The sequence below is a fragment of the Lactuca sativa genome, chromosome 8 (assembly GCF_002870075.4).
Source record: "Lactuca sativa cultivar Salinas chromosome 8, Lsat_Salinas_v11, whole genome shotgun sequence".
NCBI classification, from domain to species: domain Eukaryota; kingdom Viridiplantae; phylum Streptophyta; class Magnoliopsida; order Asterales; family Asteraceae; genus Lactuca; species Lactuca sativa.
In genome coordinates, this window is record NC_056630.2 from 131,750,338 (window position 1) to 131,768,557 (window position 18,220).

At 31.1% G+C, this 18,220-nt stretch overlaps 1 protein-coding gene and 1 pseudogene across 1 annotated transcript; one reads left to right on the plus strand and one right to left on the minus strand.

The window, feature by feature from the left end:
* Positions 1-3,736: 3,736 nt before the first annotated feature.
* Positions 3,737-4,415, plus strand: LOC111894244 (ethylene-responsive transcription factor ERF016). The gene has a single exon (XM_023890319.3). It carries the CDS (start codon positions 3,763-3,765, stop codon positions 4,258-4,260), a length of 498 nt encoding a protein of 165 aa, XP_023746087.1. The 5' UTR covers positions 3,737-3,762; the 3' UTR covers positions 4,261-4,415.
* A 1,208-nt stretch (positions 4,416-5,623) lies between these two features.
* On the minus strand, positions 5,624-15,218 carry LOC111894250 (uncharacterized; annotated as a pseudogene).
* Between the last annotated feature and the right edge of the window lie 3,002 nt (positions 15,219-18,220).

Consider the following 18,220-nt stretch of genomic DNA (forward strand, 5'->3'; position numbering starts at 1 on the left):
TGTTATAAAATACGTGCTATGTGTGTGCGTATATATATATATATATATATATATATATATATATATATATATATATATATATATAGTTTGTTTGTTTGTTTACTTAAGATGAATGTTAAATGAATGTTTTATATAGGTTTTTAAATGATTTAAACTGTATATATAATTTATATCTACAAATATGTTGGGTAGAACATGGGTAGATGAAATAGTTGGTGTGTGAGGAAAGATGAGTTTGAGGATGAGACGAAAGATGATATAGATCATGGGATGAGGGTGACAGGTGAAAAATGAGTGAAACCTTTACCCAATCGATGGCCCCATCATTCAGCAGAGTAAGAATGACAACCACAGACTATTCTAGACAGTCTAGTGGAACACTAGCAGACTCGCAACTTGTAGGTGTTGTGAATTTGATGTTCACTGGTGTACCCAAAAAACCCATTGACCTGTATTACGAGAGGAGTCTCAAAAACGATACTGTCAGTAAATGAGATAAACCTTGGTAACTATGGATTTAGTGCCTATTGAGAAAACCTTGGCAACGATGGATTTCGTGTCGATGCCATAGGATAATCCTTAGGAATAAATTAATGAGGAATAGCTGATTCTTAGGGTAAATATTTAAGAAATAAAATGAGATAATGGGGGGTGGGTAATTGGGTTGATTGTTTTATGATTAAATATAATACAATATTTTATTGCGGGTTGAAAACCCTATATGCTCACCAGGTTTTCCCAACCTGACCCACTCAATATATTTATATCATAGGTATCGATACGATGCTAAATTACATTGAGCGAGTAAAGGAGATGTAAATCACTAGTATAGATAAATGTAACTTCTGTTTATGCTTTTGGTCTGTATCGGAACATGACATCCCGAGATTTTGTTATATATTAAAAATACATTTCTTTAAGAAATGCTTTGATAAATTTATCATATTTTGTTTTGAGAACAAATTTCGCAACTCTTTTAATCAAAGGATTACTTTAATTTTATAAAACAAAGCATAAACAAATCGGTCTTTTCTGGACGTGAAATTGGGGATGTCACACACGTGGAATTTCACTTAGATATGCCGCTACTTGCGGCCTAGTAGTACTAAATCTTTACCACAAATTTTCAAAAACATTTCTTTTGTAAGCTCTCACAAGCCTCCAAAACAACACTTTTGTTTTATCATTTTTCCCAAACCTGTGTACTATGTTTCCTAGTAGATGAAAAGCACATACGTAATGATGAGCATGTGGGAAAACATTTTCAATACTAACCTGAATTGCATCGGGCCTATCAGTTACAAACGTCAAATCTTGACAATCACCAACGCATTCATACAAATTTTCAAGAAACCATGCTCAAGTAAGACCACTCTATTTTTTGCATATTTTGTGCGCAAGGGGCACTATCTGGTTGTTCCCATCCATAGCGACTGCATGCAATATGGTTCCCTTAAAATCACCCTTCAAATGGGCATCATCCATAATTATAACTTTACGACAAAAACGTTTGAATGCTCATATCTGCAATATATGAAAATGGAACACATAAACACTATAATTTTTTTACAATTAATTATATATTAAATAACAAGTTTTTGTATTTACCGTGCTCCTAATGGCATAAAAACAACACTTGACACAATCTTCTAAATATGTTTGTATATAGGCCACCGTACCGAAATTATGCCTCTTCAAATTGTGAAAATAAATAGGAAGTTTGGAAAAACATTCTTCAGAGGATCCCAACAATAGTTCCATAGCATATTGTTTTGCATGCCAAGCTTATTTGTAATTTACATTGATTTCCAGCAAAACATTCAAATCCCTTGATATTTCATTAGTCCTCCAAACCTTTGAACGAGTTTGTCCCATAATCTCATGCAATATAGTACCTATGACTTTTTTATTTGCATGCTTATGGTTTGGGTGTATCTGTAATGACGAACATGTGTGTACGTTGTTGAAAGTCCCGATTTCAAATTCATTAGTGAGGATCAAGGGGTTTTGCATATAAACACCAACTATAGTTCTCAATTTCACTATATACCTCATTACAATTTTTTTTTAGAATGTTTGGTCTTAAACTGAAACTTTTCTCTAGTTGCTTTAAGACTCAAAGCAAATATTATTTGTTGTTTGTTATCATATGTTTGACGAACAAACATATCATCCTTTGGACCTAAACTATGAAATGGTACGGGTTCAACAATAGGATCAGGACAATCAGGTATGAGAGGCATACCGCAAAATATGTATGAAGCTTTTTTCTCGTGTGTGAACTTATCTTCTGACCATCCTCATTTGACTCTTCACCATCTGACAAAGTTTTCTCAGCCAGTCTTTCAAACTCATATAGATTTTCTTTTTCCATTGTATTCACTGCCACAATATCTTCTTGTCGACACTCTTCAACATTATCAGATACAATGTTTTCAACATTGTATGGTACAATCTTGTCAACCGCTTCTGTCTGTTCGACCCATCCCTCAAACACCTCCAAATACAAATGCACAATCTCCTTCGTTTCAGAAATTACATTTCTGAGTTGATGAACATCTGCTTCGTCTACAATATTCATAATATACCCATGAATCGGGTGTTGAAATGACAATGATACGTTACTATTGAACACATTAGCCTTACTTTTGACCAAATCAAACAATATTCGACGATCAAAATTTAGCGGAAGCAGTAAACCTAAATTGTTAAATTTTGGTCTAACGTAGGTTTTAATCCAATTTCTTATCTGCCAAAAACCCCAGTACATAAAATAACAAAACTTATATTTCTTTTCAAAACAAATTTGTAACAATAAAACTAAAACTGATCTAATATGCAAATGAAGCTAAAAAATTGAAAAAAAAAAAAAACTTTATATCAAAAAAACCGTCGCAAATACGTTGCAACCACCCATTCCGCGGAGACATTAATCTCTCTGCGAAGCTCCTCTGCGGAGGGATTTATGAACTGTCAAACAACTCACTCCGCGGAGGGGTTAATGTCTCCGCAGAGGACCCCCGCGGAAGAATATTTTAAACAATAAAAAATCACACTTTTTCTGATTCCGCGGACATGACGTCATTCTGCAGAGGTCGGCAGAGGGTCCTCCGCAGAATGTATGTCTATAGCTGGCAAAGTCAATTTTATGACTAAATATTGAAATTGCCCCCGATTTTTTGTCTATTGGCGGTATTTTCCCGAAGTTGATTCTAACGTTTTTTCTTGTTAGTTGACCAACCAATAATTCCAAACACTGTTCTTTTTTTTTTTGCTATAAATAGAATTCACTCTATAACTCTATTGCATGTCCCAATTTTACATAATATTTAACGTGAATCGAAACTTTATTGCAATTTCGCGAATATAATGTGATTGAAAGGGTGATGGTTAAACGTGTGCAAATTTGGTGAAGTTGATTCTAATCTTCTTTCTTTCCCAAAATATGACTTCAGCTACAGTCCACGTAACCTAGTTTTTCCACGTACACCACCTTTATGTCAATACACGCGTCTTCATGCATATGTGTTACGTTGCGGCTGAAGATGGCCCTCGTCTCCGTTGGCACAACTTGAATCGTACGTGGCGTTTATAATATACACCACGTCTTCATATGTATACATAATACACACGTGTGTGTATATATATATATATATATATATATATATATATATATATATATATATATATATATATATATATATATATATATATATATATATACATGTACGTAGATTGATTGATAAAATTTGCAGTATCGAAATGGTGAGGCCTACTGGTAGTGGTGGCGGTGGTAGATCGGAGAAAAAGGAGGGGCGTTACAAGGGTGTGAGGATGAGAAAATGGGGGAAATGGGTTGCAGAAGTCCGTCAACCCAACAGTCGTGATAGAATATGGTTGGGGTCATATGACACGGCGGAGGAGGCCGCCAGAGCTTATGACGCCGCTCTTTTCTGTTTACGTGGTCCGTCTGCGTTGATTAATTTCCCCGCCCATCCACCGGACATCCCCGTCACCGCAGATCTCTCTCCGTCCCAGATACAGGTGGCAGCTTCCCGGCATGCTCGTGGCTTGTCGACGGATTCTTCCTCGTTGACCCAAGTCGGCAATCCCAAAACGGGGTATCAGGAAGACCCGGAAAGTAATATATTTAGAGAGTATCGGAGTTATTTCCCGGCGGAGGACGGTGGTGGTAGTGGTGATGGAGGAGGAGATGATGAGAACGTGGTTTTTGAGACGCAGCGTTTGTGGGCGTATTGAAGAAGGGAAAGATTTGTTGATTACAGGAGGATAGATAGGTAGGTATGAAAAAGTATTAAATTAAATTATTTACAAGTTGTTTTGATTTGTTAAACACGATAAAAAAATAATGTGATAATATGATAAAATTAATAATGATCTTATTTAGTTCTTTATTGTGTTATAGATATTATTTACATCTCAGGTATAGTAGAGCTCTCTTGTCGTCAAGTTGGGAAAAACGTTTTTTTACTCGTCTATCACAGAGCTTCAACTTTTTATTTAGGGGCCAAAGTATAATAAGTATGAAAATCGAAGAACAAATGCCAAAGCCAAATTTTATAGGGCCTAATAATATAAAATTTTAATACTTAAGACTAACTGTGATAAAGCCAAATTTTATAGGGCCTAATATATAAAATTTTAATACTTAAGACTAATTGTGATAAAGCCAAACTTTATAGGGCCTAATATATAAAATTTTAATACTTAAGGCTAATTGTGATAAAGCCAAATTTTATAGGGCCTAATATATAAAATTTTAATACGTAAGACTAATTGTGATAATAAAAAAACAGGGGGCCAGAGGCCCTTTGGCCCCAAAGAAGATCCGTCCCTGCTTGTCATACTGAACTTGGTTCTCGATTAAAAAGATTACAAATTAATTTTTGGTTTAGACTAAACTGGATTTTAAATCATATTCTAAATGCTGTTTAGTTTCATATTTCAACATTTTTCACTATTTGCTTTAGTTGTCAAGACTTTGGTATTGCTTTAGTGGACTTGGGTACTGCTTCAATGGAACCACCGACTTCAAATGGTAAAATTTTACATGATAATTTGATTTATATAATGATAACATTACTATATAAAATGTTGATAAATAAATAAATCATATTACATATGGACAATAAACTAATATGATTACCATAGGTTAAAATGAATAACATATGCAAAAGATATACCATGAGATGATGATGTGGTAGACATTTTTTCTTTTTGGATTTTTTGTCATTTAAGTATAATTTACTATAATATATTAATAAGACAATAAAAAATATATATTATCCTTTTTGCCCTGTAAAAAAAAACATAGACTTTCTGTTATAAAACTCTTATAACAGAAAAGTATGATGTTATAATATGCTAATTAGACATTTACAAAAGTACATTGCTATTTTTGCATTTAAAGGGATTCATAAATAAATGGAAAAAATTTCATGGTAGTTTTGTAAATCTATTTTAATTGCACCAAATCATCCACTATTACAGATAAAATAAATAAATAAAATAAACTTCCTTTTATAAAAATGTTACAACAGAAAAATATGATGTGATAAACAGCCAACAAATACAGTGCATAATTGGTTCGCTTGCATCCCATTTACTGTCCTTTTTGCACAATGTTCTTTTTCTTCTCATACCAGTCACTCTCAACAACTTTACCAACATATGACTATCAATCAAACAAAGCCAATATATAAAATTTACCATATATTAATCCTTATATTAAATTATTTTTTTTCTATAACTAAATTTTCTACAAAGTGGATTTTAGCTACATTATAAATCTAGATAATCAAACTAAACATTATTACCTCATCTTTTTTTATGGTTGCATCAACAATCGTTCGCACATCTTCATACATATCAAGTGGAAAAGTTGTAGATATTAAAAATTAAAAAAAAAAAACATTAATTATTGTAAGAAGTGCAAACTTCATTCTCCAAATAATAATAATAATAATAATAATAATAAATGAAAAAAATGCTAACCAACCTTTTCCCCTAGCTTTGTTCACAATCACCTCATAGAAATCGTGTTGCTGAAAATAGACGATAGTTATTTATTAGTTTCATCTTAATTTTTTTAATTTGGATTATATTTTTTTTAAATGATGAATGTTACATTATTACATACATGTGGAATAATGAGATCATCAATCACATATGAAAGATTTTCAACCGAAGCTATTCATATTTCTCTAAATTCAAGTGCAAGTTATTGTCAAACAGCCTGTAAAAACTCGCCAATTGTATTCCCTTTTCTAACCTAAAAACCACAAGGATGGGGTAAAATTGTAATTTAGCCATATTTAAAACATAAGAAATTAAGAATTACCGGCATGACTCTTCGATGTCCTGCACCATCCCAATAACTATAAGTGATTTCAAGAGCCTCATCTGTAATGTAATTAACGTATGATTTAGAACTTAAAGGACATGGTTTTTTTTTAAATTAATAAAATATAAGATAAAGTTTTATAATATTTTTTTCACGTTCAGCTTGCTCCTCTGCCTCCCTCTCACTAAAGGAGTATCTTGCACACTATTATGGTGACAATCAATCAGCAAAAAATATAAGATTCATAAATGTTTTTATTTTATTATTTAAGAGTTTTCAATCAAACCTATCAGGCAAAAATGTAGTTTCTACTGTCGGATCTTTGCCAAAGCCTCTACAACCAAATGTATTTGATTCTTGTTTTTATGTATATACATAAGAACATTAATTTAAGTTAATGAATATTAAAAAGAGAAGTATTTGATTAAATGAACTTAAAATAATGAAAAATAAACTAAATATATGCTTACTATCCTCCACGTCTTCTTCTTCTTCCTCGTTTTCAATATCTTCAGAAAAAGATAGCTATGGGTTAGCTTTGATTTTCCGCTTTTTTTGTTTTTTTAATTAAAGCTCCTCTTCCCTAAAGTAATACAAAAATATAAAATTAGCAATTAAGAATGAATATTAACTGTAAACATGAAAATATACAAATGTTAATGACTTGATGTTACTTACTCTTGTTGTAGCTTTTAAAGTTTCTCTTTTAAAGTTTCTCTTTTTGTTCTTCTTCTTCTTCAATCTTGACTCGAATGTTAACCCTCTGTATATAAGTATAGTTAAGTGAAATTCAAAGTTGTTTTTATAAGTAGTAAGTAGAGTGAAAGGAGAAAGAATGTTTGAATCGGTGACTAACCTTTTCAACATATTGCTCCCTTATGACAGGCCCAATTGTTTCCTTCTTGAAAGCAGTCTCAAGAATCTAATAAGATTTATAATGTCAATCAAATTAAAATTAACCCCCAAAACACTCGAGAATAGATCGATGACACTGATAAAGATATAATGGGACCTTAATACATTATAGAACCTCAGGTAATTGACCGATAACGGTAAAATCATGAACGTCAAATTTACACTTTACAGGCTTATGCTACCCTTAGCTAGGGACTAGGGTAAATTGCAATCCATTGAATTAGGGCATAGAAATCAGTATGGATATACAACAATTGATTGCAAGATGCAAATGTAGATGCATGGATATACAACAAATTGGATGTATGTGTTGATTTATGGCCATATGGCCCAAATCTAGTTCATAGCCTTTAAGCTAGTGTTTAGTACATTCTTTAAGAATCAAATTTTGATACCTTTGTATACAGTCCTTTAACATACATCTTTCCCAGTCAAGTTCTTTCAAATACGATGCATACTTGACAATCGATTCAGTGAATTCATCCACCGACCTACACATCATTAAAAGAACAGTAAAAATCGCAAACCCAAAATCTTGAAATTTCATAGACCCATATGTATTTGATCAAAGTAATGGGAATACAGAATCAAGAAAATCGATAAGATTGGAACATGATTATGTAAAACACATCTACACTGAATGAAAAAGTAGAAAAAAAAATTATAACAAATAAAACGCACTTCAATCGATCTCAATCAGACTCTCTATAACCATTCACCGATGCCAAAATCGAAACCTTTAATTGGATTCCATATGACCGTTCACTTAGAAAAAAAACAAACTTTCATCCAATCAGTTCGTGTAGGAGTTAAATATTCGGACGAACCTTTACTCCTTGTGTAAACTTGCAAAAAAGGTGAAAATGAAGTTGCGACTGCCTGAGATCTTTGGGTTGAGAAAGATAGTAACCTGGAGGTATAGAGAAAGGGAGAGGAAATGGCCGATGGTGGTATCGAATAAATGGAGATAGGGATAGAGATGACTAAACCGAAACTACCCAAAATCCACTGCTAAATTGTAGGGAATAAGATCTGGTATCGAATGTAATTGAAATTAATTGAATAGGCGGGAAAAAATCTGGTAAATATAGGGTTGAGATCGGTTGAGTACTCATAGTTTTTCGAAAACCCGAAAACTAAAGTGGAGCGTTGGATCAAAAGTAATTCATTAACGACATGATCGTCATCTTTCCAACCTCATTTAATGTTTAATTTTTTTTGTTATTTAATATATTAATATAAATGTCTAAAAATTTATATCATAAATCAATTTTTAGATTTTTTTAAAAATAGTATTTTTCGTTCTCTTTAAATGCAGATTTTTTTAATTTTTTTATAGAAAACATGAACTTTTGAAAAAAAAAATTGAATTTTTTTTTAAAAAAACTGCAATATTTTAAAAAAACTGATTTTTTTTTTCAAAAAAACTGCAATTTTTTTTTTAAAAAAAACTATAATTATTTTAAAAAGAACTGTATTTTTATATAAAAGAACTGCCAATTTTACAAAAAACTGCAATTTTTTTTAAAAAAAAAAGTGCAAGTTTTTTTATAGAAATGTACGTTTTTTTTTAAAAAAAAAACTGCATTAAAAAAAACTGTGTATTTTTTTTTTAAAAAAAAAAGTAAATTTTTAGGTGCATATATGTATATTTCTTATACTATAATATTCATAAGTAAATCACAAAAAAAATCTCATTTTTATTAATTAATCTATAAACATAATAATACAAGTATTTTATTCGATACAAAATAAAATATAAAAAAAATGCTACAAATTTCAAAGCGTTTTCATGTCTCTGTGTCAATATTTATTTATTTTCTTCAATTTATCATTTTTCACCTTTTCAATATTCACCACAACTTCTTCTAAATCTACAAGAAAATTAAAAAAAAAATGATTGATGCAAACACACTCACAAAAATTCATATGTAATTTTCATGTGATTAACATATGAATCACATTTACATATGACATCATATGTAAATGTGATTCACATGTGAATCGAATGTGATTCACATATGAATCACATGTGATTCACATGTAAATCATATGTGATTTATATGTGAATCACATATGATTTACACGTGAATCACATTTGATTTACATGTGAATTATATGTGAATCAAATGTGATTTACATGTGAATAAAATGTGATTAATATGTGAATTAAATGTGATTTTCATGTGATTAACATATAAATTTGTGTATATATATGTAATTCACTTGTGATTTACATATGAATCACATATCATTCATATATGATTTACATGTGATTAATATGTAAATCACATGAGATTTACATGTCAATCACATATGATATGCGTGTGAACCACATGTAAATCACATGTAAATATATGAATCACATCCAAATTAATACAATGGATATTATATACGACAAAATAATTAAATTTGGATATTAATGTAACGAGTTGTTTCTAGATAACTAATTATTTAGATACATCTAAAATAAATTATTGTTTAGAGTTTTAGTGTTAAGAAAATATAACATACCTCATTTGGACCACCGGGGTTGTGATTGGTTGTCAATATAAATGCTCAATTTGCTTTAGAACCCTAGAAAATTGAATATATAAAGGATATTAATTATTGATTTAGGAAGGTTATTCTATTAAATATCTTGAAACCAGATAAACTTACATCAGCAACAACTATTTCACATATAACTGTTGACACAACAGGTGTTGACAAAAGACCATTTTGACCAACCCAGATATGTCTTGCACCATTTGCAGCTGCCATTTTAATTATTATCTGCATTTTTTTTATATAAAATATCAAGCATTGAATCTTGATAAAGTCAACAGAAAAGGTTGATGTAAGCACCTGGATAGCATCCTTTGAGTAGTATCTTCCATCATATGATAGAACAAGTGTAGAACCTGCACGGGAGAAAAATGCATCATTAATACATTTGAAATGTAAGGGTAAAATGGTCATTTAGTCTCGTTCAAATGGTTTATTGGGTCTAGAAAAAAAAAGACTTTATGTGTACCGTACTTTATGCAGACAGACATTTCTAATTCAAAACTTAATGAGCAAAAAATAAAGAAAGATCTCCAAAGAGTATTGCTGACTCGGGTTACTAATAAACTAGAAGTGGCATGGTCTTTACCTTTAATTTTTTCAGCAGAAAGGGCGTTGAATGTTGATTGAACAAAATTGTGCAAGTAATGCGGTTGTGTAAAAACTTTTACCTGAAAAAATTTAAGTTCAATCACATCAGTTTGCTAGTTAAGATGAAAGCAACCAAAACATGTATCAACATATTCTATCAAGAGAACATGGATATTGGTAAGTTACAGGTAAAAATAACAAAGGAGCATATTAAATGAATGACTTCTTGTCCCTAAGAATGACTTTTTTCATTTGGATAAGTTGCTAACTAGAGGTCTGGGGAAGGAATAATAGATCATTGCATCAAATATATTGTGTTTTTAAGCTATGCTACAATTCCTTGTCTTTTGTTCGGAACTTGAATTAAACATGAATTCATAGATTTCTCATAGTCATTTAGTGCTGACTGCTGACTGCTAAACTATACCATCTTTGTTTCAAGTAAGATGTATTTTGTTTTTTATAAAAATATAAAAAAGGACAAATTTAGCTTAATTGGGCTTAGTATCTAAGTGTACTGGTCGAATGCCCATTTTTCTACCATATTTGATCTCTGATCAACTAATAACTCTTATCATTTTTGCCTCTATTATGTAAACCTGAAGAGAAATATTACCTCAAACTAGTGATCTAAGAAGAAGTGGGATAAAGAACCAGCTGATATGAGCAAGAAACATTGGTTCAAGGTAAAGGGGATCTACACCAAAGCATCAGAAACAGTGAAAATATTGTAAGAGCTCGTTGAATTTTAGGGTAAACAAACATTTAGAACTACACTGATGTAATATATGATGAAAACAATAATCAATAAAGTGAAAACGAGAATGCAAGTTATAGCAAATGTCACTTGATGTATTCTAGTTTTCGCAAAAGAATGATCTCCATGTGATGTCACTTCTTCTGAGCTCAAAAGAACCCAAAACACTGTGAGGCATATCATCGAACAGGTGGTGAGCGGAACAAGGAGATCTCCACTCTCGCGAAAATCAGTGGTTTTGATTCAAAGAGTATTCTATGTCAAACAACATTGGAAGAATAGAATTAAACTAAAGTAAATCAAATTAGCAACATTTCAATGTAACAGATCAAGGTCATGAAAACAGATTCAATCATGAAGTGATTGATGATACTTACTTGATAATCGATACATATGTGGGAATTATGGAGGTTGGAGCCATATGTGACGGTGTTTGTGTAATTTGTGGCGGTCGGATGTGCGATTGGAAAAGAAGGCAATGGAGGTATAAGATCCTCGCCAAATAGTGTTGATCCACAAATGCGATTTGACAGTTTATTATTGCAATCGAACATAAAAATGAATGACATAGATCTCTTGGATCGTGGATTTAACGTTGTTGATATGCCAGACGAGGACCGTGGATTGGTAGTCATTGTTGTTTGTCAGAACAGGTAGAGATGGAGGATGGAAAGAAGAGGAAGGCAGTAGATGGAGTGGATCGTCGATCCTTAGTCAATGCGTCGAATTCGATCCTCAATGTGGCGGTATCCTTGGCGAAAATCGGTGGCGGAAAGATCACATGGAGTGATATTCAGCGGAAGGAGGCGGATGATGAAGTCGTGAAGAACTTGAGAGATGAGAGAGAAAGTGAGAAACACGTATTTGTGTGTGTGGGTTTTTTTTTATAATTTGTTAAATTAATTACTATGATTGATATTTTAAATTCCTAATTTGCCCTTGTAAATATTAATAAAATGTCTAAGATACCACCGAAACAAATGATAATTACAATTAAGCCATGATCAATCTAAGTCATTCAAGATTTTGATCTAACGTTCCACCTTTAGTTCTCGGGTTCTCGAGAAACTTTGAGTTCTCAAATGATCCTTCCTCTCTCTCTCTCTTTATATATATATATATATATATATATATATATATATATATATATATATATACACACACACACACACTTTAGTAATCTTTAATCAATTAATCGTATATACTTTATCTTTTTAAAATGATTGACATCTTTTATAATTTTTAATTTATGATTTTGAAAATATTGATGTTTATGTAATAATCGAACCTATTATTCTGCATGGAATGTGAAAAAGTCTATCTGGTAAGATATAATATACTAGTCTTAGATTTAATTATATATAAGATTATATTTTTGGTTTGTAAAAATAAATATTCACTACAAGAAATTTTCAATATATATATATATATATATATATATATATATATATATATATATATATATATTAGTCATCTTTAATCAATTAATCGTATATACTTTATCTTTTTTAAATGATTGCCATCTTTTAGAATTTTTATTTATGATTTTGAAAATACTGATGTTTATGAGATAATCGGACGTATTATTCTACACGAAATGTGAAAAAGTCTATCTGGTAAGATATAATATACTAGTCTTAGATTTGATTATATATAAGATTATAATTTTGGTTTGTAAAAATAAATATTCACTACAAGAAAATTTCAATTTAGCTACGGAAAAATTCCATAGCAAAAAGCTGAAATTCCGTAGATAAAGTTGAATAACCACGGAATTTGCTAAGCAATTTATCAATTAGACTATGTAGCTTTAGTTCTTGTAGCAAAACGTTTAGCTACAGAATTATAATTTCATAGCAATTTTGTTATGACAGTTTCGACGACATCTATTTCGTCGCAATTTGAGTTCTGTAGCAAATCCGTAGCCGCCTGTTCCGTAGCAAATTTCGTACCCATCTGTTCCATAGCAAATTTCATAGCCGTGTGTCCCGTAGAAAATTCCGTAGTCATCTGTTCTAAAGCTAATTCCGTAGCCGTGCGTTCTGTAGCAAATTCCGTAGTCGTCTGTTCCATGTAAAATTTTGTAGCCGTTTGTTCTGTAGCGAATTCGATAGCCGTTCTGTAGCAATTTTTTGTAGCTATCTGTTCCATAGTAAATTTCGTAGTTGTTTGTTCATCAACAATGTACCGTAGCAATAGATTCCAAAGCAAATTTAGTATGATAAAAATATTCAACAAAATCCATATTTTCAATTATAATGTTCATAAAAATATATAAAAATTTAGTGAATATATATTTAATAGTTACATCAATTTTATAGATATATTATATCATCGAAAATTGTTCTACAAGGTTCTTTAATCATTAAAACTAAATATTGATTACAAATACAATCAACAATTTAGATTTGAACGGTCACGTACACACAAATAGCCACATATGTTTAACCAAAATGACAAAACCTGCAAAATGAAATTTACAATCAACTAGATTAAAATTCAACTATTTTATTTGACATACTATTAAGAAACAAAATGAATCATCTTTTGAGAACCGTCAAATCCAACATTAGTGTGGTTGTTGTTTTCTCTTCTCAAGCCGTCACATGATGTCCAAAGGATATGAAACTGTCACATGATGTCAAAAGGACTTGAAATAAAATTTAAAAATAAATGATAATACATTGATCATAGACACATGAATAGTGATTATTGACTTGTTTTTATAACACTTTGATTCTCTATTATAAAAGGTAAAAAATTAAAAATAATAAAAAAAACTGAACATGCATAATGAGCTTATTATTGATACTGCTCTATAATTTTAGGTATCCCTGTTTTTTATCCCAAAAATGTGCATTCTCTAAAGTATCCCTATAAACAGATATAGCGCTCTTACATGTGCCCTTGAATCCTATCAAAACCAATAAAAATAAAATAAGATATAAGATAACAATGGTTAATAAATAACCACCTAATTTCATTTATTTCTTTGTTATAACGTCCTACTGTTATTTCATCATATTACAACATCGTAAAAATCTACCTAACTGTATACAAATTAATTTCCATTGATATAATTTGGTAGCTTTTTCAAAGTATAGTGTTTTAGTAAGAAAAACTTGAAAGTGCAATGTTATATCAAGCAAATAAACGGAATTGCATTGACACCAAAAATCTTAAGTAAGATAAAATTTTAATCTGTTGTTCACAAATATTATAGAAATATCTTATTGAAAATTTAAGCATTCTACTTTTTTACTTTAAAATACCAATGTATTTTTGTTTGCTTATCTATTCTAGCATCCTACTTTTTACTTAGAAAATTTACATAATTATAGTAATGTGATTTAAATGCAAATACTTTAATGAAAGTAGATTGCTATTTTTGCATTTAGGCTTAGCCCATTAAAAATTAAAAAAATAACAACTTATTTTTAGGATAAAATGGAACTATTTTCTAAAACACAAAGCTTAAACATGATGGTTTTGTTATCACCTGTAATGGAGGGGAGTGGACTGGAGTAGATTGGAACCTAGAAAAAAAAAAGAAATAAACTTGATCTCAACATGTTGATCAAAAAGGTTAACATGCAAATAAATAAATGACAAAATTGCAAAAATGGTCCCTGTAGTATGCAAATTTTTGGGGTTTTAGTCCAAACCCCGAGTTTTTTTGGATTCATGGTCCTTTTGAAGTGGTTGGTATGTGAAAATAGTCCCTCTGAAAATTGAAATGACTATAATATCCTATGGGTATTTATTTTAAGTTTTCTTTCATTTTTTTTTAAAAATGAATATTTATTTATTTATTTTAACAATTAAAATAATAATAGAGGACCCACCTCTCTCTCTCTCTCTCTCTCTCTCTCTCTCTCCTGGACACATTCTTCCTACACCATCATCCACTTAAAGAAAAAACTCAGAAGAAACTCTTAGCCCCCACCTCCATCATGGTCCTCCTGCTCTGTCACTCCCTTTCTTGTTGAAACCCACCTTCAACGCCACTATATTTTTAGCAACGACGCCAATCTTCATCGCCATCTCCCTCGTTCTCGTCCTCAAACACATACAACAACAAAGAAGAATTAGAGCAGCGAATTCGATTAAACCCACCTCTGATGAGAATAATCAACTCGATTTGGACACATACCCTCGTTCCAAGAGGAGCTTTGATTCTGATTTGGACACGAGTTTGACAAATGATGCCACTTGGGTTTAATTTTAGGGTTTATTTTAAAAGATGAAATCTAGTGAGGGAAAAAGTGTGGAGTCTTGGCATGTTGTTAAATCAAAGGGTAAGAACAATCAACCGAAAAAAGCGATGCAATTTGTCGCAAAACGGGGAGAGGACTACCGCCAGGTGTTGGAATAGGTGAAAGTTCATCGGGAGCTGGAATTCTTCAGCATCTAAAGTCGATAATTCAACCAGTGGCACCAAGAGGGTATCTTGTTTTCAAAAGGGTTTGTTCTTCAAATATATAAACACACTCATCAAGTGGGTATCTCGATTTTTGATTTCGTGTGTATGGAGATAGAGGTGGGTAACGGTGGTGGTGGTCGGTGTATTTTTGGATCTTGTGATGATTGGGGTTCTTTCGATTTGGGTTCCTTCATGTTGGAAAGAAGTATTTGGACATGTTGCAGTGTTATAGTTTAAAACGAAACAAGAAAACAGAATCACAATGTTGAATCATTAAGAAAAATATGTAGTTAATCTTCATAATTTTGTGTTCATGAGTGGTTGATGGTGTAGGAAGAATGCATCCAGGAGAGAGAGAGAGAGAGAGAGAGAGAGGTGAGTCCTCTATTATTTTTTTAATTGTTAAAATAAATAAATTTTAATTTTTGGAGGGACTATTTTCATAAACAAACCACTCCAAAAGGACCATGAATCCAAAAAACTTTGGGTTCGGACTAAAACCCCAAAAATTTGCATACCACAGGGACCATTTTTGCAATTTTGTCTAAATAAATAAATAAACTTGCAAATAAATAATTAAAAAGATATATGAAACTAGAAATATCAAATTGAAATAACAGCTAGTAATGATCTAACCTGCAATAATCTTTACTTGATCTGCTTTATATCCATACAAAATGTGTTCGTTGGACTAAATTATGTTTCTTTTTAAACTTGTGTTATTTGTTTTCACGACCTGTCCAGATATAAGAAAATATGTAATAAATTTTTCAATGTAGAGTTCCTTAAAAAATGGAATGTATAACGTTATGCATAGATATAAGAAAGTTCAATGTAGAGATCATATGTGATGTCAAAGACCAATGTTAAAGTTGTTGAAACTATCACTATAATTATCCCAACGGTAAAAGGGCATACTATTTACTCAACATTAAATCATGTATCTAATTATAATTGGTTTTGTTTCCTTATTATTTCCATAAGCTTAACTCTTGTGAACTATAAGGTTGTGTTTGTTAGATAGGACAGGAATGGACATTACAATCATAGAAATTCTATATAATAGAATAAGACATAAGACAACCATAATATACTCTCAAACTACTTCATTAAATTCTATTGGCCCATCTTCATTTAGATACATATATTGAATATGTAAGTTTTAAACTTAGTGAGAGCAATTATACTTTCATAAATAAACAACTTTCATAAAACACATAAATAGAAGCCATGGATTACAATTCAATAAGAAATAACATGAGAATGGAGTATATGGAATCAACACTTATATTGTTTTAACATTGCATGTTCCACTATGGAAAGTGAGCATTGCACTTGTAAAATTGCAAAACAAGACCACTTAATATGTGCTAACAAACATATGTCACGTGCCACCTATAATCAAAACCCTTTATAGTACTAGAAATCCAATCATAGGATCTTCTCAGATCAAATTTGACATGAATCTTCTAGTTCTTAAACCCAGTATTGTGCTTGTTTATAGTTTGAAATGCCTAGTAATTCGACTCTTCTACTTAAACAGCCATAATTAAACACAAAAAATGGACTCTTTAATCTACCATATTCACATCCCGGATAAGGTGATGTTTGAACAGATGGGATCCAAACATACCATTCAAAAACCAAAGTTCATCTTAATTTTAACAATACTAACTTTTCCCAAATTTAAATCCAAGACACTGATTAGATAATCAAACACACACTTATGTATGATGTATAATAGATCTATGCACAATAACCGACATGGATATCGATCTCAATTTAAACATGCATCAACAAAAAAGAAACAATTTACGAATCAAACACTAGCCATAGTCATTGAATGATAGAAAGAGAAAATGGACCAAACACAACAGAGAAAATGGATATCGATCTCAATTTAAAGATGCATCAACACGTAAAAAACAATTTATGAATCAAACACAAGCAATAGTCATTGGATGATAGAAAGAGAAAATGGAGCAAATAGAACAGAAAAGAATGTTACCTGGTAGGGACGAAGATGATCGAGTAAAATGTATCGATTGATGGAGCAGGCAGCTAACGACAGGGCAGACACGAGCGAGTGGAACTCCGATCGATAATGGCGTGAAGTCCGATCGTTAATGGCATAAGTAAAGACCGGGGGGAAACTGAGGAATGAGGAATTAGGTCAAAATAAACCAAAAGTCCCGCTTACAAAATAATCTAGTGGTTGACTAGTCAAAATTTAACATGGATATTAAATATCCTCCTACATTTCCTTCCTATTTATATTCCTACCCATGTGAAATGATGACATGTGTCATATCTAGATAAGATTAATAATATTTGAATATACTTTCCATCATTTCAAATGGGTAGGAATATATGTATGCAGAAAAGTAAAATTATATTTAATATCTACTATTTCTTTAATCTATTTGGTGATTTGACTTTTTCATTGACCAAAAAGATAACTACAGATATTTTCGGTCTACCTGTGCTTCTTATGAGTCCAAATTTTATGGTTATGTAAATTGAAATCTGAAAATAACTAATTTTCTTTTTGTCAAATTAAGTTAAATAAAAACATATTATAAATATTTATTTATTTATTTGAATATGTGTATTTTATTATTGT